Consider the following 23416-nt stretch of genomic DNA (forward strand, 5'->3'; position numbering starts at 1 on the left):
CCATTGATTTTTGCAAAAGGCAGCGGTTTCCTACTGTGAAGAACTTGGTAAAGTCGAGCTGAGAAAGGAAAAGGCGTTCAGCTTCCCGCAGGACGTCAGCTGGCAGGTTACACAGCTGAGTCTGGAGATCATTCATGGCGTCTTCTCCTCCATCCACTGTCAGAAACTGTCCTAACATGCTCGCATTACACACCAAGTCCTTCAGCTGCATCTGAGCTCCAGCCACCGAAACCTGGATGAGACAAAATTGATGCTCCACATTTTCATTTAACAGTTAGGCTATGAGACAAATAATACATAAAACTGGTTCTTACCTGTAATTATCATTTGGGTTGCACATGCCAGGACAGATTAACCAATTTAACAAAAGCCACATCAGAGGGTCCTATTTCTATAGGTTACATGTTTGTTATCCGAGGATTTACAGCCGATACCGCACCTGAAAATTGAGATGAGCCTTCAGCAGCTGGTCCACAGTCACAGGCGACAGGCTGCCATTGGTCAGGAGGAAGGTGGAGAACGTCTCATTGGCTCTCAGGTATTCTTCTACTGGGAGATCTACAGCAGAAACACAAACATTAGGTGCTGCCCTGTGTAAAACACACTGTATTACAAAAAACGTCCACTCTAAAATAACCACTTATATTGTGAATAGATCATTCAAAAAACAAAAGCTGTTTGCAGGTTAATTCATGCTCTGTGAGATTATAGCATATTTGTTGGTTTTCAGGTAATACTTGGCACCCAATACTTATATTCTTACTCATTCTGCTTATTTCATATTTCACACTTCTGCCTGAAAACTAAAACACAATTTTTGACTGTGGCTGTCTGACTTTAGTCTGCTTTAATAAGTAGGATTACATTGGATTTATTTATCTTACTTATTATGTCTGAACCTGTGTTGTCGGCAGATGTTTGTTTGCTTAAGTGTTTATGTGTATTTGTAATATTTTTCCTTTGTCTTTTATCGCAATGATCAGGAGTAGCGCTCCTAATTTCATTGTATTCTGTACAATGACAATAAAAGGCTTTCTATTTCTATTTATCAGGCATTAGGCAGGTACCAAAACATCATTTGTAAAAACCTTCCAGTGCCATTATGTGCTATAATTCAACATTTAAATTGCACTCAGCTTTGGAGACAAAAATATTGAGGTTGAGTTATTTGACATCTGCATTTTTCCTCACTCATGACTGTGACTTTCATCCGGAAGGCTAGCTCAATCGTTCACCTAAAGTGCTGGCTTGTATGGCTGGATTGATCTTGGAAGGTCAACCAGGCAAGTGACACTTCTTCACTGTGAGGTTCAACTTTGCCATTTAAAATATTTCTGTCCCCTAAAGCTGTAACCCAGAGAAATCTTTACATAAAGAGAATAGCAATTTGAGGTTAAAAAAAGCTGCTTTGGGGCGACCTCTAGCTCACCCAGTAAGAGCATGCGCCCCATGTAGGCTGAGTCCTCTGCAGCGGCCCGGGTTCGAGTCCAACCTGCGGCCCTTTGCTGTGTGTCATCCCCCATCTCTCTCCCACCTTTCCTGTCTATCTACTGTCACTTTCAAATAAAGGGAAAAGCCCCAAACAAATAATCTTTAAAAAAAGCTGCTTTATAATATGTTTTTTCTTCTTTTTTTTTTACAGTATCAGTGGGCGAGGATTGTGGGAGTCAACAGATGTTTAGTAAGCCAGTAATGTGGGAGTCGTTGCAGAAAAAACCCCACCGAAGAACCTGCTTTCATTCATCCAATTGTTTGTCTGGGGTAGTCATGTAATTTAATCTACCCACAGCAAAGAGAAGCAAAACAGCCACTCTGTGCTGCTTCACAACAGCAGTAAATGGCCACATTCATACAGTCACTCGACACCTCTTTCAAGCCATTCATACAGATCAGCTACTCGCTGCTGCTCTCAGTCTTGCCCAGATAAGTCTGGGAACAGAGCTGGCTCAGAAAAAAATCAGAATAAATTCAATGCTTTTATTGTATTTGATGGCTCACAGGGACTTAATCCTGCTATAAATTACATTTCTTTCTCTAAATGCCTGTTTGTTTTTTTGTTTAATAAAGTAAGGAAGTTGTATAAGTTATTCAAAAATCAACATTTGCATAGCAATCTTTTTCATGAGTGCACCGACATAATTTGAAGGAAAGACTTTCTTCTGTTGTATTTACTGATTTAAACATTGTGGTTGTCTTGTTTTCCTGGACTTTACCACACAAAGACCTTGTTTAAACCACACTACAACTTCACTGACAGAAGCCAAAGCTCTATTGGGTCTCTCCATATACATAATTCATTCTGATTCTTAAAAAGCAACCTTAAAGATACCTTGACATTATATACTTGTGTCCACTTTGTGTGTGTTTTGCCTGCCAAATGACTCAACTCACTCATTACTGGTAGTATTATGAAATCTAATTACCTTCCTGGCTAGTAGTGCCCACCTAGAGTTTGTAATGAGAAATAATAATAAAGAAAGTATCACAGTGTCAGAATGTCAAGGTATCCCTTCAGGTCGGCGGTAGAGGAGATTCAAATAAGCTGTGGTGTACTTGGCCAGGCTCCAGGTCTCTCTCCCAGCCTTCGGACACTCTCCATCAGGTCCTGAAAGCCCGAGAATCTCTGGTTTCCACTGTAGGACAGAACAGTCTCCACGTCCACGAAGAGACGAGACAGTCTTGAGGAGAAAGACAACAAAAGAAGTCTTTACTGGGACAAACACGTGCAGTTAGGTAGGCAGTTAGTACATTTAACTACGGCATAACGGACTTGTTAGTTTACCACTAAACACCAACTTCACATCTGCAAACATTACTAACTGTGTTCAATGAAGTGCACAGCTGACCCAAGAAGAAATGTAGTCATTTCTTGGATAAAATGTAGTCATTTCTTGGATAAAACCAACTCTTTTGATTGTTTTGTGCAGATTAAACAGAGATATAACGTGTTTGTTAGTGAACTTTAGAGGTGTTGGTAGGCAGATTTAGTTTCCCCTCGTTTCCAGTCTTTGTGCTAAGCTGCAGCTTCATATTTAGCGTACAGACATGAGAGTGGTATGGATCCTCTGATCTAATTCTCTATAAGAAAATGAATATCAGTATGTATATTTCTCAACATGTCAAACTACTGAGGTGCAAATGCAAAGTCATGCAAAGTACACAAACTGTTGCTAATAAGCTAAAACATGCTAGAACACAGGTATGGTCTTTCCAGTTAGTGACTTCCTACATTAAAAAAATTATCATCTTGCTCAAAGACAATGTATTACTTCATCTCAACTGTTAGTTAGTAGGCAATACTGGAGTTTAAGAACACTGGAGTGGGTCTTTAATAGCGGCTGCACCCTAGTCTACAGTAACATTTATGAAGCAGCATTGCAGTCTGGTTTACAACTTTCTAGATCTTTTATAAACAGAATTTGAAGTCAATTACAACATATAAAAAAAACTACAAAAAAAACTTTTAATTCATAACATAAATTTGGACTGACTGCAGTTTGTCTGTTTATCTTTTCGGCTACTTTATCCTACAATGATCCCCTGGTAAACTCCACCACTCCAGACAGCTGTCCATGTTTTTACCTCCACTTTACCTACATGGAGTTGTCAAAGTTGCCAAATTGGCCCACTGTCTCCCCTGGTGTTGGGCTGTGGAAGCAGGGGTTGTTGATGTTGCAGATAATGCCCTGAATCCAGGGCAAGGTGCCTGCTGATGGCAAGGCTTTGTTTGGAAAGTGACCTACAAGCAAAGGAAAAGAAAAAGACAAACAGTTCAGCATCAGGAGATTAGCCCATGATTTGAAACAATGAAAATAGTGTGGTAGTGACCTGAAACACAATCTACAGGCAGCGGACTGAATAATAATCCCAACATAATCCAAAATGCTGTTATGTGAACAAATAGTGTTTTTTTTGTGCAACTGATAACAAACTAGGGCTGGGCGATATGGAAAAAATCAAATATCACGATATTTTTGTGCTTTCACAAAATATCTTCCACATTTAGATTTTAGATAAATAACCATCATAATGTGGATATAATGACTAAGTGGTTAAAGGCAAATAATAGAGCAGCTAGAACAGTCTGGTAAGTTCAGAAAATGACATCACTTTACTGTAATGCAGCCTTTGAAACCAGGAAAAGACAACACTTACCATGTAACGATATTACAATTCTTCAAAATCTAAGACGATATCTAGTCTCATATCACGATATCGATATAATATTGAAATATTGCCCAGCCCTATATCAAACTATAATGTTATTATCTTCAACCTGATGTGAGGTTGAAGATATGCAAGACTGATCTTAAGAAAAGGGAAGAAGAAGCGTTTTCTCGCTTCCTCTTTATGTAAATGTCTAGGAAAATACAAATGAACAGAGAACATGCACAGGTTACACATTTTTGATGCTCCCAAGCAAAATTTACTGTATGTTGCACCAGGTAGTGCAAAACTGTTCTGAATGCTTAGTGCCCACTCCTTTACTTGGAATACATTTAATCCACGAAGTACTTCCATCTGGAAAATTACAACATTTAATGAACATACAGGAAATTCAAACCCCTCGTATCAGCACTGAAAAATTTAAATTGGTAATCTGCAAGGTTCTGTTAAGTGTTTTTCTTTTAATTTGTTACAGGAAATTTTACTTTTTCTACAAAAATTAATTTACCCAGATGTAGCTTTTAAGGGTAATTCATAATGCAAGGCATAAACCGACTGGCCTGTATTGTGTCATGTAGTGAAGCGTTACCATGCCACGTTAAATCACCTTATGCTAATGGCGGACTTCTCAGGGAAGGTCAAGAACACAACAGGTTAGGAAAACAAATGTGTGTGCGTGGTACCAGCACCACTCTCAGTGAGTTAATCCTCTTTAGCTGGTTGGCATTAAGCCATTTTCAGATCTGTAAGTGTGTAGTTTATAAGTTTATTTGATTAGGACAATGCACATTAATCAACATTTCTGTAAATGCGCCAGTGTTAGCCAGTCGGCTCATTTTCTACTGTGGTGTCTGAAAAGACATACAATACCAAATATCACTCACATTGGCTCTGTTTGTAAGGAGGGTGTGAATGACGAACAGAGATGAGGATGACGAAGAGGAAGAGCGGCCAGAGGAGCTCGATAATCAGCTGGATCTAAGAGGAAAACATTGGGAGCTGTTATAAATAATCAATGAGCTTTACTGATCTCCATCAGAGGCCAGCAGGACTATCCCCCAACCCCGTCACCTAGTGCGGCCTACACTGTAACTGACACAGATAGTAGGTATTTTTTTTAAATAAAACTTCAGAAGTTGTTATAGTTAATTGTTAAGTTGTTATAGCTATGCAGTTGTATAAACTATTTATTTAATATCCAAGCTGTGTTTCATATAATATTTATCTTTACAGAATAAACAAACTAAATAACAAAAATATTCTATTCCTTTCTGTGAAGTGAAAATGTGGCCACCTTGTTCCTCCTGCGGTATGTGATGTTCTTCCAGAGCAGGAGGCCAAACTGTCGGAAAACCCCCATCACTCTCAACAGCTACCTGACCATGATGCAAAGCTGGAAAACACAAGATGTGGTGAGAAAAAAGACAGTTTCAGCAGGGCGCCGTAGTTGTCAAGTTGTTGGGGACACATGAAATGTGGCTGCTGTGTCCTCTCTTTAATTACAGCTGGGGACATTTATCGCATTTCATTGTCCTCTGTGTCTAGCTGTTTCCTGTCTTGTCCTGTGTCTCTCTAATGCCACCTATACAACAGAGGCAAAGCAATCATAAAAGAAAGGTTCAGCAATGGATCAGTGTCTAATACACAAATACATACAGGCTCTACAGGTCTCTTTGGACAAAAATGTCTGCCAAATGAATGAATTGTACTGGCAACTTTGCTCATGGGCAGCTCCCATGGTAGCAAGAGGAAAATATTTGCAACATACATACAGAGAATGGTACACTGAATCAAGAAATCATTCATTTCAGGCTGAATGACAGACAGTAACTGACTAGAGCGTAAAGAGGATAAAATATCCCAATTTGACTTTTAGTCCATTTTCTGTAGGGTTCTGTTTGTTTTTTTCCTTTTCTTCCAAATTGTTTGTGTAATTATTTACAGACCAATATACATGTATCTGGAGTCCTTCAAATTGCTATCCTTTAGGCACTTTTTTACTAGTAAGGGATTAAAGTGTTTATAAAATACCTACTGACTCCTTGTGTGCTGTTCTTTAAAATGTGGTAATTTGATTTCTGATGTTGACTGTGAATAAGCTCATAGTTATGAGGACTGTAGCGACAAACTGTAGCTGACCTTCTGCCTGCAGAGGCAACGCCTAATCATCAGCAAAAAAAAAAAGCAACTTTTATTTAAACTTTTATATTTCACTCTCTCACCTAAGACACAAACATGGGTAACAAAGTTAAAACATCCTGTAAGTGATGGATCCAACAGGCTGTTTTTATATTTATTGTGGGTGAAGGTTGTCTTATGTGCCTGCTGTGATCTGCTCAAGATGGACAATCCCCTGCTTTATCTCAAAATCCTCCTGATCCTAACAGCTTACCTGTTTCACTCCGATACTTTAACATTTACTTTTGCTCTGTGAATGCCTCCAGATTATGGTCTCTTCCTCGTGTTTGTGCTGTATAAATTACCTGAAGATCTGGCTGATGACGTGTGCCAGGTTAGAAAGCAATAGCCAGCCTCACTTCTTTTGCATTTACAAAAGACATTGTGTAACTTCAAAGTCAAACAAGTTTTTTTTTTAATTCATCTGTTTAACATGTCAAGGCTTAAAATATAGGATACCTGTAACGTTATTGTAACCACTGGCATTCTAAACATTTTCTTCTCTATTTTGACCATGCCATGAAAGTATTTCTCTTTTCAAAGCTTTATGGAGGCCTACAGCAGGAAACATAGGTTATGTAATATATTTGCCACTTAATGTAGCAAGCTATTGTAATGATCGTTACACCTTAAAAAACCTCAGGTCATAATATGAAATGAATTTAACTACTGTGATACGTTATAAACTATTTCATTTGGGATGATATTTATTCAAACAAAAAGTAAAGTAAAAACAGAATTTAAATTCTATTATAAGCTACTACAATTACCAGTTTACTCGTCCATAACTAGTAGATATATAACATACCGGTAATTAACCTAGCTAACAGTAAGCTGAAAAGGAAGAATGGAAACTCTTAGCTAACGTTACATTCGGATATAGCTTCCTAGCATGTTACGTTACACAGTGATTGTTAAAAATGACCTTTTCGAAAACAATAAATATAACGTAATGAGCTCCCAAGACTCGTTAAACTGTTGATGATTACCTTTCTGTAAAATAGGTGATACAATCTCCTTTCGGACAACAGCAGCGGCGGGTAGCTTGTCATTGACTCTCCATTTCCCTACTGTTTGTAACAGCAGGTGTTAGCTGAAGAAAGTCCCGCCCAAAGGCGACGCTGATTGGCCAAATTACGTCCCAAGGGTGGGGCCACAAATGCCGGTAATGAATCTGATTGGCTTTTGTCTATATTTTGGTAAATGAAGACGGCTGATTGGCCAGGCATTGACAGAGCTGTTATTATGTACATGCTCACAGAGCCTTGGATAATAATCTTTGAATAACATTTACATAATTAAAAACTACTTTATTAGCACAAGCATATAAGAACACTGTATACTTGCAACTAATTACAACAGCAGTAGGGATATGAATTAATGGCATGACATTTGTAATTATTACATAGACATATAAGAACTGTGCTATTATCAATTTGACATATTTCTCAATTAGATAAGCTGCAAAGACAACAAATTTTAAGAGCTTTTAAAATTGAAATATACGTAGATCTAACTCGGATGTACTTAGGCATGTCATTTGTTTTAAAATGAAAAAAGCAACTTTGCATCGGAAACTTATTCAGCGACCACTGACGCTCAATAAATAACATCAAGAAGATATCTTACAGATCATTTTAATGAACATCCAAAACAGCAAATTCTTAAAAATATAAGCATCTCTATGAAATAAGGCAGTTACCTTTTATTGTGCATGATATCTGCTTCCTGTCAGGCACAGTCAAGGAAGCATTGTATGAATGAACTAGAGCGCTCTGAAGCGTTTGACAGACACTTGATGATATGCACGTGCATGTGAGGGACTGGAAGTACATTACATTGAAATACACAGACTATTTGTCCTGATCCAATAAGGTTTCCCCTGCAAGCACGTTCAGCTCAGGCACACATGGCAACCAGGCTGGAAGACCAAAAACTCTAGAGTACAGTAAACTCAACACCATTCACCACAATGTAAGTTAGTGAAGTCAAAATATATTCCGTATATGAATTATTGAATCTCAGCTACTGCCTGCATTGTTAAATATCTGATAAATATAAGTGGAGAGCTACCATATATCCCTGTCACTTTAGAATAATGCTTTCACACAATATTACAATGTACTTTACATCTTAAAAATAAATGGCTAGACTATTTTGTTGTATTCAGTGTTTTGACAACAGCGTATGATAGGCTGTATGATCAATTGCATAATATTTTCTTAGTTTGGCAAAAGTTCATGTTACTTTAACACTGTGCAGTTTTTTGTCCTTGATGCAGCAGGAAGTGCTCAAAGAAACACTGGCTGCTCTTGTCCTGTTAAGAGTCGATATGTTGAGGCTGGCATGGTCTTCAAGTGAATCTGCCCAGAGGGAGAAAAATCAAACTTTTAACTGCCAGAATATGTCATAATAAACAGCTAACTTTGAGTGGAATACCTATGATTGTATTTATGATGAAATAAAAACATATTGTGAATTCATCCCTTCTCACCTCTCCGACAGCATTGGTCAGGATCTGGATGATCTTGTCGTGCGGTGTGGCGACGACACTCTGCCCATTGATTTCAATGATGCGGTGCCCAACACGAATGCCTCCTCTCTCTGCTATACCGCCCCGCATCAGACTGCAGATCTGCAACAGAAAGAAAGAGGAAACTTTTACTTAAGATTATTTTGTCAAAGAACAGAGGAAAATAGAACAACTAACTGCGAGGGTGAGACAAACCTGAGTTCAAACCGGATTTAAGTTTAATAGTGATAGAAAATATGTATATTGACTTACAATGCCGTCCTCCACACTGAAGCCCAGTTGAAACTTGGGATCTGGCCTCCTGATAATCGCCATAGTGACTGGCGGACAGTGGACAATGCTAAGTTTCACGTACTTTTGGCTTTTTAAGTCCTGAGATAGAAACAAAATGTGAATTAGAGCACTTATGTTACTGCAGCATTTTTATAATGTGTTGTCAGTGTTCAGTGGCTTTGACTCTTGTTTTTTCTCATTGATCTGTCTGACCACAGCTAAACAAAACAACTTTAATAAAACTGGAGTTAATTGTTTTTGCAAACTTCTTTATACATTATGTGTTTTCTGTTAGTTACAGTAAGTCTTTATCCCAGTGATGAGTGCTGCATTACTACCTCAAAGGTCTGCAAACACTTGTCTTCTCTTTAGTATTTTAACAGTTCCTTACATTTTTTAAACATTGTTCTGATGTTTTTTGGTGTGATGGCAAACGCTGACTGTTGTTTGGTTGCCATCTGAATCACTATTAAATCAACAATAGCATATTCACACTCACACTGCATGGACACACAGTGCCATCTAGTGCATCCTAAGGACAGTACATCTGCTGTGAAGAAGGCACTTGAATGTACAGTGCTTACATTTTATCTGAAAGCCCATCAATGCTGCCATTCCAGGATAATAACAATAACACTTTTTTTAGTGTTGATATAGTTATTGTTATTAAAATCACTATGTTCATAAGTTTAAGTTTGCTCTTCTTACCCGGATGATGTTCTGGCAGGTGGTGATGGGCAGACCCACCAGGCTGGTGCTGTTGACGGACATGATGCGGTCCCCGATGCTGAGCTCGCCGCAGCGCTCAGCAGGGCCTCCGTGGAGGAGGTTGGCCACCACCACAGTGGGCAGGATGGAGCCCCAGCCTGACTCCACCACCGCCAGACCTAAGATCTCTCCAGCGGCCTTGGTGATGGCGACCTAAACCACAGAAACACAGCAATGTAAATGTTTTCATTTGGTTAACCAATCATTACCTGTATATTAGTGCTGTCAAACGATTAAAATATTTAATCGCGATTAATCGCATTAATGTCATAGTTAACTCGCAATTAATCGCACCTTTTATCTATTCTAAATGTCTGGAAATGACATGGAAAAGTGGATCGGCTTGCTTTGTGCTTTTGTTGCCTGGCTTTGACGAGGGGGCGGAGAATTGGCATCAGCTGTGTGCTTGGCCATCAAGTGGTATTCCAGACTGGACGTGCTGCGATGATAGCTCAGTTCACAACGACAAAACACACAGATCACTTTGGTCTTGTCAATGGAACCATTTGGCAACTTTTTAAAAGTAAACTTTCCATTCAGAATCTTATTGGCATCCATTTCGGCGTCTCGCGCTCGCCATCCACTCAAAACGTAACGTTGGCCTACTACTCTTTGGCCGGCTCGCAAGCCCAAACAAGTGTGTGCGGCGTGCCTGTTGTTTTGTTCCCGGTCTAGGTAGATCCGGTGTGGTGTTGTAGTTTTTCTAACGTTACTAGTTGTTGCAACAGCATGTGAAAAAAACTACAAAGTTTGCTAGGCCAAAAAGAACGTTAATCTTGCGATAAACAAATTGACGCCGTTAAAATTGGTTTGCGTTAACGCCGTTAATAATGCGTTTAACTGACAGCACTAATATATATATATATATATATATATATATATATATATTTATTTGAAAGTTGTCAGGGTCACTACTGAAATACATTAAAATACATAAATCCAAGTTGACCACAGCAGCTGCAGAGATTTTTTTGTTGTTGTATTTTAGGCATTTTTGATAACATCACATTACATCTTGATGAAATCTATTAATGGGCCATTGTTTGTGTTAAGACATGTAGCCACAATCATTCTGCTTACGTCTCGGATGTTCTGAGAGTCAGAGAAGTGGGCCAGGTCTCCGTTGTAGAGCTCCTGACTTTCCAGATAGTCACTGTACTCGCCAGGCCTCAGATCGCTGGCCTTGATGCCGCTGGCCTGAAGAAACTGCTGGTACGCCACTCCGAACGCCTGACCGATAGCCTGGGCTATGACCTGAGCCTGGATGGAGAGACAGGGTGGAGGAGAGAGAACTGACTCAGGTTTCTATTTGTAGAATAAATGTTCTTCCTTCACTGTTTTACCCTCCATATTCATATGAACAAATGAAAGCAAATTAATTCATTTGCAAAACACTAAACAGTGTACCCAACACTTATGTCACACACTGAAACTAAAATAAGAAAAAAAGAGCATAAAGTCTAAAAAGGTTCCCTACTTTCCTATAAAAGTAGTGAAGTAAACTTGTCTTTACTGTTTCATCAGTTATTTGTTACATGCACTCGTTCACTGGCCCCCCATCCATCGTAAATCTCATTTTAAAACTGTTCCTATAAAAAGAGTTAAGTTGGGAAAGCTAGCAGTAGACGCATTAGCCCCATGGCCTTTAGTATCCCACAGCTAATTAGTTTCTAAAAAGAAACCCTTCCTCCCCCTATTCAGTCTTGCCAACAGTGGGAAACTGGGACGACGGCCAGACCATTTTTAAATTCAGAAGAACTCCCTGGCTGTCTGGGGGAAGGAAACCAGGCCAAGCTGAAGCTGAAACTTTTGTCCGGTGGAAAACATCACATTTGATCTGAGACGCAACATTTAGGTGAGCAAAAGACATCTTAATAATGTCTTGACTTGTCAGCCCGTTTGTGAGTTTTCCAGCTAAAACAGATGAATTGAAACGTTGAAGTTGTGGCCAAAATGAAGATCATAATAGCAGAGCAGGAAACACTTATTTCATACTCCAAATAGGAGATCCAACAAGTCAAACAGGTTTCCTGTTTTATAAAAAAGAAAGTTCATGACCCTTTAATTAACTCACATCGTCAGAGGAGAAGACGTGGCAGATCATTAAGCACTTCTTCTGAGGCCCGGAGGAGGATGAAGAGGAAGAGTTAGAGGCTGGGTCCCCATCCTGCCCTTTACGTTTCCTTCGTGCCATCAGGACGACAATGTTGCCAATGTCTGCAATGTAAGAGATCATCTGCAGAGCGTGATCCATCATGGCTTCCTAAGTGGAAAAGAGACATGAGGGTGTTATTAATATTAGAAACAGAGAAAAGACAGGAAGGTCTGGTTTGCACTTGCAGACTTGAAACTTCCTCGAGAAAGGTAATTCATTACAAAGATCACTGCCCCACCTTTATTTATTTTTTTTATTTTTTGTCAGTTAGGTTTGTATTTCCTGGTACTCTACTTTAAAGCAAAGACCCCTTAAAAAAGTCTCATTGATGAGGAATTCAAGGACACTTTCATTTCCAAAGAAATCTAATCTAATAAATCTAAGAAGTTGAAGTGTTCTTTAATGCAACAACAAGGGAATTTCAAAAAATGTATATTAATGCTCACAAATCAAAATGTGGTTCAAATTGCCAAGAATGTTATTTGTAATTTTCAACTGAAACCACAATGTTAAAAAAAGAAAAATCACCAAAAAAACAAAACTGGGATTATTTTTATATCCATAAGCATGGTGCAATGAGGAGCAACCAGCCATGCAAACAGGGAGCTGACAGTGGATGACCCACTTTGACTCTCCACACTATTCAACTACATAGTGGAAGAAAATAGACTCTACTATAACTGAAACATCACTGCAGAACTCTCATGTTGAGTCACCATTCAATTAATTATTAAGGATTCTTGCTGCCAGAGCTCGGCTTGAAGGGGATACTTTAAAAGTGCAATGCTGCCTTGGATTTTAATTCCATTACTCTTCCAATCAAACGGTTTTTTTTCCGCACAACACTTTGTTGATGAACTAACCCCCATGTAGGGCTAGGCAATATATCGATATTATATCGATATCGTGATATGAGAGTAGATATCGTCTTAGATTTTGGATATCATAATATCGTGATATGATAAGTGTTGTCTTTTCCTGGTTTTGAAGGCTGCATTACAGTAAAGTGATGTCATTTTCCGAACTTACCAGACTGTTGTAACTGTTCTATTGTTTGCCTTTACCCACTTAGACATTATATCCACATTACTGATGATTATTTATCAAAACTCTCATTGTGTGAATATTTTGTGAAAGCACCAATAGTCAACACTACGATATCGTTGCGGTATTGATATCGAGGTATTTGGTCAAAAATATCGTGATATTTGATTTTCTCCATATCGCCCAGCCCTACCCCCATGTAACTTTAGATGAAATAAAATGAAGTTAACACTTGAAGATCTTGATTCCAAAGCTGTCCATGGCTAACTGTTCACACTATTATCATATTTTCTGAATTTAAATACATCCTACACCTGAAACCTATTGAGAGATACCACTAATATCCACCATCAGCATTTGTTGGCTCAAGAGCCTGAAGAACTACCAATTTAAAGTGGTAGCGGTGACACTACTAATAATACTGAAAACATGTATTAGTTGAGAGCAAAATTTCATGTGCTACAAGGAAATGATAGTGCAGAAATAAATATGGTCCAAAAACCCGGAACGAAAGAAAAAGAAATGAAAAACTATGGAGGTAAATTTTACACAACTTTCTCTAAGCAGTTTTAAAAAAAACGCACCTGTGTGTCAGCAGTGAGAACTTTGATTCGCTGGGTTGAGATAAACAGATCCACCTCTGTCATTGGCTGGGACTCTCCCTCTGGAGCCTGAAACAAACACAGTCACTGATATCACGTATATTCCTAACCTGATGACATAAAAAAACACAAAACAGCTAATGCCATGATAGAAGAATTTCCAAACTTGTGTTTTTAGTATGACAGAAATCCCTTACTAGGACAATACCACACAGCAACAACAACTGCTGTGTTCAGTGTCAACTGTGAGCATCTCTTATTTGAGTTCACCTTAATACGGTCCACAGCCTCCTGAGCTTGTGTCATACGGGCGTTTGTAGACGGGTTCTTCTCTGATTTGATCTGAGTGGAGCCCAGGTACTTGGCACCAAATATCACTCCATCCAACAGGTCTTCAGGGTCACACGGACCAGGCACTAAAAGAGTAAAAAACCTCATTTATTTTAGTAACATTTGACACAGAAAAAAAAAATCCAGCTTTTTTTTAGAAGACCAAAGAAGTGAGCTGAAGTGACTCACCGTCTTTATATGAAGGATGATCAGCACTCTGCAATGACAGCAACAAGAACAACAACAATACATTCAGTTCAAGAGAAATTAAAAAGAGAATAATTCTCATTATTGATCCTTTTAGTTTGTTCGCATACTTAAAAAGACCAAACATTTTGTGGATACAGCATCACAAACAGTTTGAAGCCTTCTCGCTTTTCTCTGTTTTACAGTATTATTAAAAAATACCTTGAGTTTAGTTTTGGCTGCTTATCGGACTGAGACAAAACTTTGGTTTCTAGTTAACTTGTGTTGGTCATCTGCCATCAATTATGATTCAATCATTTTCACATTTGTAGACTGATAAATCGATTGAACAAACAACTCATTGATTAATCAACTGAAAATATTTGTTAGTTTCAGTCATGACAAAAATTACAGATGACAATGAAATGTTGTTAGCTTAAACTTGATGATAAACAAATGCAATTACTCTACTTTGTTTTTACATTTTTGTGGAGTTAAGTTGACACAAATCTTTTTCACACAAATGTATAGCATCCATCACACCCCAGTGTGATATCCTCCTTTGTGCTGATAATAATAATAATAGTACCTCAACCTACCTGCTCACTCTCTGCAGCAGCCTCCTCTTCCTCTGGAGGCTCCTCGCCCAGCTTCATCCACACTGGCTCAGGATACTCATCATCAGGCAGGGAGGCGATGGAGTCCTCCCTGTGCCGCTGCTGTTGACCATTCCCATAATGCCCCCAGATCCTTTGAGCGTCCTCTTGGCTGTAGGAAACTGACACTACAGCGTCCACGTCTCCTCTGTGGGGAAGAGAGGTGGCACTGGGTGTAGCGCTGATCTCTGTGAACTGCAGCAGCCCCAGCAGGTCTCTCTGGTGGCTTTCAGAGAACAGCAGCCCAGTGGTTTCAGTGCTGTCGTCTGTTATTAGGGAGGGAGAACATGCGTCCAGCTCAGACATGCTGGAGTACTGGTGTTGGGCGAGGTGAGGTGGTGTCCGGTGGCTGGGATGAGGCTCTTCCCCCATCAGCTGGAGCTGGCTGAGCAGGGTGTGGATGCGGCTGTGGTCTTCATCACCTGATCTCCTGTTAGCAACCTCCTCTTCACTGACCCTATTCGCCACGTCACTTAAGGTGACCTCCTCCTGGTATGACCTAAGATCCTCCAAGTCCTCAACCCTCACCTCTTCCTCAACCGCTTCATCCTCTTCTTCCAATTCCACCTCAATATCCTGGACTGGTTCTACAATATTACCCACAAGCCCCTGCAGGATCACGTCGAGTGGAGCCACAGTGTCACTCACGCCCAAATGTGGTAATACTGTCTCACCCAGACTGGCCTTGTCCAGATTGTCAACAGAGAGAGGGAAGCTGGGCTCATCCAGCTCCTCTGCTGAGCCCGCCTCGCTGGAGGAGTCAGACCTCCAGTCTAATGGAGGAGGCTCGATCAGGTTGTAGGAGTCCACATCCTCCAACTCTGAACCCGGCAGAGCTGTCTGTCTCCTGACCTCAACTTCAGAGTCTTCATCAACAGGGACAGTGGCAGAACACAAAGAGTCCGACCGATCAGCGGGGCAGACGTCTGAGTCCATTTTGAAAGAAAGCCTGTCAGAGGAAGAGTTTAATGTAGTCATGAGTAATTGGGTTAATATGGTTTTCCAACTACATGAACAGTACTACAGTAATTGATGTAAATAAGAGCTGCAGCACTAATAACCGAACTGCCAGCATAACAAAAGGCTGTCTCACATACTGTTTTCAGTGTAGACACCATCAGTTAAAGCTAGCACTATCTGAAGTACACATCACCGTGACCATCAAGATTGATAAAAAAGCCTAAAGCTCAAAGTACAAGGACAACATGCACAATATGTGTAACCATAAAATAGACCCCCAGAGAACCACACCCCCTTTATCTATTAACGATTTTTTTTTAAATACAAGTAATTCAGCGTCCATTACATATATAGTAATGCACCCTAAAATAAATTGCCTGGAAAACAAGGCGGTTTGGTAATTCCATTCCAGCAAGAATAAGGGGCAGAGCCTACCGAGCGAGCATTGATTCAAAAATCTGCAATTTGTATAAAGTATTCTCAATCGCTAAATGTAAAGTTAGCTAGTAGTGTCAACATTCAATTTACAAATCAGAAAGGTATTCTGGTAAATTAGGCATATAATAGAGCCACAAGGCAACACAGTATTTAAAGAAAATCTCTGTTTTAATACTGGGTGACAGCGATAAAGTAACGTTAACATTATTTCAGAAAAATAATCCCGACAAACAGATATAAAGATATATTCTGCAGATTAGCACGCTACTTGTAATAATTTGGATGTTGCGTTAACACTGCACAGAGTCGTCCGTCATTCAGAAAAGGGTCGTACTCGTATATTAAATTATTACGTGCTTTGAAAATTTGAATAGACAAAATGTCAATGGAAATTGGCTCATAGATCCAAGACAGAATTAACTATATCTGATCTAAATAAACAACATAACCCTGAGTAGCGTTAACGTTACACTTTTTACATCGACAGTCAAATAACGTTACAGCTACATTTGGCTATTTCTTAAGTTAGCTAAATGCTAATTAGTTAGCTAATTACAAACCTAGCACCCCAAGAGGAGCTCATTTAGAAAATGAGTAATTTTTGTTAAAACAATGGGGTTTGAGCAGCAAAAAGAGCAGCTCTCACCTGATATTTTAGGTCTTTCTCGTAGTCTTCGTGCCCACACAGAGACTCCTCTGGGTGCCACGACAGATGAGTTGACGTGGTTTGAGATTTGAGTCTTTTACAAAACTTTGGCTTTGTTTTATTCGTCATACTAACAACCGCAGCACCATAAAATATAATAATTTCACATAATCCAAGATTAAAAGAAAAAGTCACGGTATAAAACAGAGTTTTCTACATTGCTGTTCTCGAGTCGACAGCTTTTATGTATGTATTCACTGTCTCTCAGTAGCTGTGCTGCGTTCACGTGCTGTTGTAGCTTCCCTCTTTCATCTTGGTTTCTTCTTCCTCTTATGTACACAGCACATATACACATTACTTAACCCGACTCTCTACTTACAGCACGAGTTACAAACAAATATTCAACATATTGATCGTGATATTGATCGAACATATACACTTATTTTATTTTGAGTTTAACCACTCGATGTATAATTAAATGTAGCTATTCTACAATGTTATAATTACAATTTATGAAGATGAAAATAACAAGTGATAAGCTCTGATTTTGCAGACTGTAAGTGGGTATCTGGTAACGTTAGCTGACATGAGGTTGATTATTTGTGCAAGGGTATTGAAAGACCCTTCTTTCAATACCGATCCGTCCGTCAGCACTTGAAGGCAACAGTTGACCACGTCATGTTGAGGCTTTCAGACCTGCTAAATCAAACATCGAAAAAACGATCCAACAGAGGAAAGACAATTCAATTTATTTAAAAAGTAAATTAGTTTACAACATCTAAAATAACTTTACATATAATTAAATTAAGCAGCTGTCCCATTTGACCAGTGACACATACTGTGTCCATATACAACTTCATCAGAGTTGGTTGGGGGCTGTTCTACTGATTCTTAAATGCAAATCAGCTAATGTCAACACCTGAGGAAGTTATTAGTGAAACCAGTTGTTGTGTTGTGTAGTGTAGCTTGAGGACATTACAGCCGTTAAGTTGGTCTTTAAACCGAAGGCCTATGTGAAACAAATCAAATTTTTACTTGAGTGATTTCAGTAAAAATAAAAAAGTGTAATGATTAATTCAGTTTATCAATCACTGCATATTAAAAAAAAGTGTAAGATTGAAAATTAGGTGGAGTGTGTATATAAGGCAACAATTTACCAGTCTTTCAACTGTCACTGTATCTCTCATAAAATCACCCCACAGCTTTAATTTATAAACACAACTATTTATCTTCCCTGTACCGCCTGTAGGAGGTATTATGTGCCAAATACAAAGTCAATTCACCCCAAGGAGCTACCTCCAATTAACTATGTCATCAGGACTTCATTGTCATGCAGTATCTGAATACTGATTTTTGAAAACCTTTATAGTTCATTGTACTAAAACTCCATGTAAATACTTTTATCTACGTAACGACACATACATTCTAAATACATTTCACATTTGTGTGATTGTGTGAGCTGAGAAATACTAGCTAAGTAAAGGAACATTTGATTGATTCATCTCATTATGAAGTCCTGCCTCAAACTGTCTGATGACAGACTAGAATGTCCAAATAGTAATTGAAGATGTTTTTGCCCCTTTTCCAAGAGGCTTTCAGTGACATCTAATGAAGCACTTGGATGACTACAGTAGCTACAAGTCTATTTAGATTATTCACTTATCATCCAGTTATAGGTCCAGATGATTTTTTTTATGTTCTTTAGACATCATAGTCGGTACAAGATAGAAATTAATCTCCACAGACAGTCAGACAGGAATCTGATCACATTCAAGATCTGCTACACATCCTTTCACTCAGCATTTTCTACCAGTACACATCATTCAGTCAGTCAGCAAATAAAGCACCTTATCTATTCCTCACTGTGAGGTGAAGACAATGTACTGTCTGTCTCGTTGCTGTCCCCAGCGTTCATCTGGATCAAACCAATCAGAGAGGAGATGGTGCCCATCAGCCCCACCAACCAGTTGGGGAATTGTCCCGCCCACAGGAAGCCGGGTGGCATCCAATGAATGGCATTACTGAGATCAGCCATGCTGCTGAGGATGGAGAGAACTTCCCCACGCATCTGTCTGCGGAGCTGAGAGCGACTGCAGGAGTAAAACACACAGGATCATCAGGACATTTTCTTTTACATTACAGAACAATGTCTCAGTGTGAGAGTGAATACTGTAGAAAGAAAACCGTATAAACAACACCTGAGGCCAGCTCCATCACTCTCATATCTCTTGAGCTTCTTCTTCAGTAGCAGCAGAACTCGGAGCGATCTAAAGAGATGAAGTTTCACACTCACACTTCATCTCGGACTGACGATGTTTCATTGGCATTTGCTCCAAATTCAGCAAGTAAAGCAAGTGACTTAGTAGTGCTCAATCTTACAACTTGTTCTGTTAACATGATCCGCATTTTGCTAAATAAATGGGTAAAATAAATCCACTTATGATATATTTTGACAGGTGAAGGAAATATATGATTACAATATATTTATTTTACTTGAAGGATAAGGCTGGCATTATGCCATATTTTTCATCAAATCCTATGAATAGACCAAAACCAACAACGTGTTAGTATGTCTTTCAGTATTCCCGATTTATTCGTCCTCATGGTGGCACTCCACACCAAGCCCATCAGTTCCTACTAAAGATCTTCACAAACACGCACATATATATATATAGTTTTTTAGTCTTTATTTTTTTTAAATGCTCAGTAATTTCCTAAAACAGCTGGTCACTGTACACTGTAGCGTAAACGTAAGGAGTAATTATATTATATATTATAGTATTTTTTGGGGACTATTTTTAGCTATGGATTAATACACATGTGGTGCTCTAGTAAGTATACAGCAGCAGGATGGTGTTTGTGGGTTTGACTGAAAAAACCCGTCTCTGTGGTGCCGAGGAATAAGGCATATTAGGTTTTGTCTACACAGAAAACACTTGTTAAGTATCAATTCATTGTTGATTTCAGAAAGAAAAATAGAATTTAGCCAGCCTTATCCTTTATATTCATTGTAGTAATATAGTATGAATTCTGAATACTTTTGGACCATCATATAAAGCAACATTTGTCATTTCGGCACTCCATTAATTTAATGTCAGTGTTTCAGGTCAGATTTGATGTTCGTAGACAGGTGATTCCAGACCTGAGTATTCCCAGCAGCAGCGAGGTTCCCCACAGCACCGTGCCGAACAGCCACCACTTATCGGACTTTACTTTGATCAGCTCAGCGTCAGCAGCCCACGCGATGTGTTCACAGGGGTAGTAGAGCTGGTCGGCCACGTTGGTCAGCACCGATATCCAGCGCACGCCCATGTCCTCCTCCTTCCAAAGACAAGATGCCATATGGATTAATGCTGCACTTTACAGGGTAAAGCTGCATATTTATGTGTCATGTCAGCCTTTTGGTTTCAAGAACTGTTTTCACACAACGCAACTATTTGATGTGTTTAAAAACATTATATTCATATTTGTTTTATCTATATTGTTCTCAAATCAAACATTTGAGCACCTTGCCATTTTCAACAAGCTGGTAAGGAAGGCCAGCTCTGTGGTCGGGCTGGAACCCCTCTGATCCTCTCCATGACATATATTATATATACATTATACATTTTTTTCTTATTATCTTGGTTTAATTCTCAACTCTTAACTATACCTCTCCTGTGTTTTATTCTCATTGCTGTTGCATCTATGACACCTGAATTTCCCCTCTGGGAATTAATACAGGTTTATCTTATCTTATATTTTACTGTATTATGTTAATACTCTTGCATTATATTCTATTATATTAAACAGACAAACACTAAGCACCATTACTTATATTAGCCTGGTGTACACTGTTTACATAGACTTGTTGACTCTGCTGCAATTAATCACACCACCACTATCACTCTATCATGTCATTTTGTCTCCAAATGCTCTTGTATAGTTTGTATTTTTATTCTATTCTTATTTTATGTACCTCTTATTATTTATTTTGTATTGTTACTTTCTATTTTTATCTGTATTTAGTTCTGTCCTTATACTGCTGCAACAACCGGATTTCCCCACTGGGGATCAATAAAGGTGTATCTTATCTTATTTTAACAAAGATTAAAGAATTTTAATTTTGTTATTTTGAATGAATCAACAGTGTCCAGAGTCTTAGCATACACAACCACTGTCAAAGCTTCATGGGAACTGTAGCTGTTGAACACTAACACAATAATCCCAACTAATACTTTTATCTTTTTTTAAATGAAAAAGTGTTAAATTGTACTATCCAATACAATAGCTGATGCCCATTTTGCTTAGAATAAGGAGAGAACCCTTTTATCACATTTGAACTCTTCAGACGAAATAAACCATCTAGTGGAACGGAAGATAATCCAGCTCTTCCCAACTGGATTATGAAGAATGAAAAGACTGAATGGATAAAGAGGATGGGGCAGATTGTTATTGTTGTTGTTGTTGTTGTTGTTGTTGTGTGGCTCACCCGGCCTCCAAACCCATAGCTGTGGGAGTAAGCCAGCATGGACAGATCATCAAACAGCCTCAGCACCGTCCGGCAGTGGCTAAGCTGAGCAGAAAACAGCAGCAGACGTTTCCCGAGCCGGTGAGATGAAACGTCTGTTTCTGCCTTCCGGGAAAGAACTCCTCCAACCAGCTGTGAGCCATAACAGACAGTCCTGATCTGAAAGACAAACAGAGGAAGAAAACACATGGTTATACTCAAAGCACCTTTAGGAGACAGGAGCGTTTATGAAAAAGGAGACTTTATGTTCAAGGATGCAGCGAAAGCTAATTGTATTTTAATGATTTGTGGAACAATTTTGTGGAACTTATTTTTTTGTTCTTTGAAAAGTTAAAACGTTTTGAAAAGTACCACGTTCTAATAAGCCACCATTTATGAATGGCTACTAATCCATTATAGATCAGTTATGAGATTTAAAACAACAGTTTGGGTTTAGGGTTTATAAAGTGTAACCATTACTCAGCGGTGGAATGTAACTAAGTACATTTACTCAAGTAGCCTACTGTACTTAAGTACAATTTTTAGGTACTTGTACTTTACTTAAGTAATATTTTGAATGCTGGACTTTTACTTGCAACAGAGTATTTTTTACACTGTAGTATTACAGCTTTTATTACCTCTTCGACCACTGCCAATCCCTTTATTAATGATTAATACTGGCTTCTATTTTCCTGTCAAACGCGCACACTCTCAGGTGGAATGGATGGAATATAAAACCAAAACTAATATAAAACTAATGAACTACCCCATATGGATAACAGTTTGGTGTTCATGTGCACCTCTGATCATTTAAATATTTAAATATAAAACTACATGAGTAACGTTACTTACAACTTTATCTCTTCCTCTGTATGACTCCAGCAGTCGGACAAGAGACTCCACAGACGGCTGCATGTCTGTCTGTTTGTTTGTCTGTCTGCTGAAACACTCTCACAGCGCGGTGCAATAAATAAACACTGACATAAGAAGCTCCTGCATAACATCTCCACTACTAACTGCTAAAAGATGGACTTTGAAACAGGAAGTACCCCAATTAGGACTCAAGCAAACGATCACCGATTCAATCGATTGGGCTTTTCCGCCTTTAATCGACAGGACAGCTAGGTGATAAAGGGGAGAGAGAGGGGGAAGACATGCAGGAAATCGTCACAGGTCGGATTCAAAACATGGACCTCTGCGTCGAGGCCTCAGTATATGTGCGCCTGCTCTACCCACTGAACCAACCCGGCCACGTCTTCGTATTCTTTTGTTCATACATCCATGGTGCTATTGTGTACTGCTGCCCTCTTCAGTTTGGGCAGCATCATTTATGCTTTAACGATACTGACTGGTGTAGGCCTATGCAGAGTGATAGAGAAAGATGGCTCTGGGCCTATGTATATCAGACAGTAAATAGGCAGGCCTACATCAAAAGAATTTTCAAAAGTAATGTTTAGCCTACTGCTATTGTAGATTATATATTATTTTAATTATATATTTTCCCACCAAAATATTGCTGTTTTTTTCTGGTTAATTTATTCTGCTTCATTTCCATACAGATCCATCATCTGTAAATAGGTTGAGTCCATATTCCTCCTCCACTTTACTAAACATAACACTTCAAGGGGCTAAGCGTTTTTGATTTTTATTCAAAAAAGAGAGAAAATAGTCAATTAAAAAAGGGACACAATTACCAGTAAAACTTTATTTTATTTATTTTAAATTATCTCAGAGGTTGAACAATACACAAAGCAACAGTTATAGTGTATTCATTTTCTATACTAGCAGTTTGACAAACCATGCAATGATAACAAGTTTGATATTCTCATCCAACCATCCATTCATCCATTTTCATCCGCTTATTGTGGGGGCAGTAGGCTAAGCAAAATTTCCAGACATCACTCTCCCCAGCAACGTATTGCTCTTCCTGAGGAACCCTGAGGTGTGGCCAGACGAGATATACTGGATAATCTCTTGTTGGAGCCTCTTAC

The 23416-nt window shown here is 38.9% G+C and overlaps 3 protein-coding genes across 7 annotated transcripts in view; all 3 read right to left on the bottom strand.

Moving 5' to 3' along the window:
- The window catches only part of zgc:172302 (phospholipid-transporting ATPase ABCA1), a 33013-nt gene extending 25555 nt beyond the window's left edge, over positions 1–7458 (bottom strand). For 3 of the 5 annotated variants that reach the window (XM_036006849.1, XM_036006847.1, XM_031307003.2), the window contains exons 1-7: positions 7335–7458; positions 5462–5560; positions 5052–5145; positions 3598–3739; positions 2554–2678; positions 440–558; positions 35–232 (exon numbers count right to left, since the gene is read on the bottom strand). In XM_036006849.1, coding sequence (XP_035862742.1) covers positions 35–232; positions 440–558; positions 2554–2678; positions 3598–3739; positions 5052–5145; positions 5462–5527 — 744 coding nt within the window. In that variant the 5' untranslated portion in view covers positions 5528–5560; positions 7335–7458. Of the gene's footprint in view, positions 1–34; positions 233–439; positions 559–2553; positions 2679–3582; positions 3740–5051; positions 5146–5461; positions 5561–6559; positions 6714–7334 lie in introns of those variants that run through there. The other 2 variants (XM_036006848.1, XM_036006850.1) reach the window with 2 other exon arrangements.
- Positions 7459–7966: 508 nt separating this feature from the next.
- On the bottom strand, positions 7967–17257 carry si:ch73-40i7.5 (amyloid-beta A4 precursor protein-binding family A member 3). The gene is made up of 11 exons (XM_031307005.2): positions 16937–17257; positions 14836–15841; positions 14240–14267; positions 13991–14136; positions 13703–13789; positions 11994–12182; positions 11000–11179; positions 9860–10072; positions 9131–9250; positions 8840–8980; positions 7967–8708 (listed from the first exon to the last, which is right to left on the bottom strand). The coding sequence occupies exons 2-11, from the start codon at positions 15826–15828 to the stop codon at positions 8637–8639; spliced, it is 2169 nt and encodes a 722-aa protein (XP_031162865.1). The 5' UTR covers positions 15829–15841; positions 16937–17257; the 3' UTR covers positions 7967–8636.
- A 407-nt stretch (positions 17258–17664) lies between these two features.
- Positions 17665–22485, bottom strand: pex11g (peroxisomal biogenesis factor 11 gamma). Its single transcript, XM_031307007.2, has 5 exons — positions 22278–22485; positions 21408–21605; positions 20079–20257; positions 19135–19203; positions 17665–19026 (listed from the first exon to the last, which is right to left on the bottom strand). The coding sequence occupies exons 1-5, from the start codon at positions 22338–22340 to the stop codon at positions 18789–18791; spliced, it is 747 nt and encodes a 248-aa protein (XP_031162867.1). The 5' UTR covers positions 22341–22485; the 3' UTR covers positions 17665–18788.
- Between the last annotated feature and the right edge of the window lie 931 nt (positions 22486–23416).

This window comes from Sander lucioperca, chromosome 11 (assembly GCF_008315115.2).
Source record: "Sander lucioperca isolate FBNREF2018 chromosome 11, SLUC_FBN_1.2, whole genome shotgun sequence".
NCBI lineage: Eukaryota > Metazoa > Chordata > Actinopteri > Perciformes > Percidae > Sander > Sander lucioperca.

Coding starts and splice junctions, on each gene's coding strand:
- si:ch73-40i7.5 (XM_031307005.2), bottom strand. CDS start 15,828: ATGGACTCAGACGTCTGCCCCGCTGATCGGTCGGACTCTTTGTGTTCT. Junction 12,183..13,702: donor TTCTCACTGCTGACACACAG/GTGCGTTTTTTT, acceptor TTTTCCACTTAG/GAAGCCATGATGGATCACGC. Junction 9,251..9,859: donor CCTGCCAGAACATCATCCGG/GTAAGAAGAGCA, acceptor TTTCTATCTCAG/GACTTAAAAAGCCAAAAGTA.
- pex11g (XM_031307007.2), bottom strand. CDS start 22,340: ATGCAGCCGTCTGTGGAGTCTCTTGTCCGACTGCTGGAGTCATACAGA. Junction 21,606..22,277: donor ACAGAGGAAGAGATAAAGTT/GTAAGTAACGTT, acceptor TTTGTCTTTCAG/ATCAGGACTGTCTGTTATGG. Junction 19,204..20,078: donor CTGCTGCTGGGAATACTCAG/GTCTGGAATCAC, acceptor TCATCTCTTTAG/ATCGCTCCGAGTTCTGCTGC.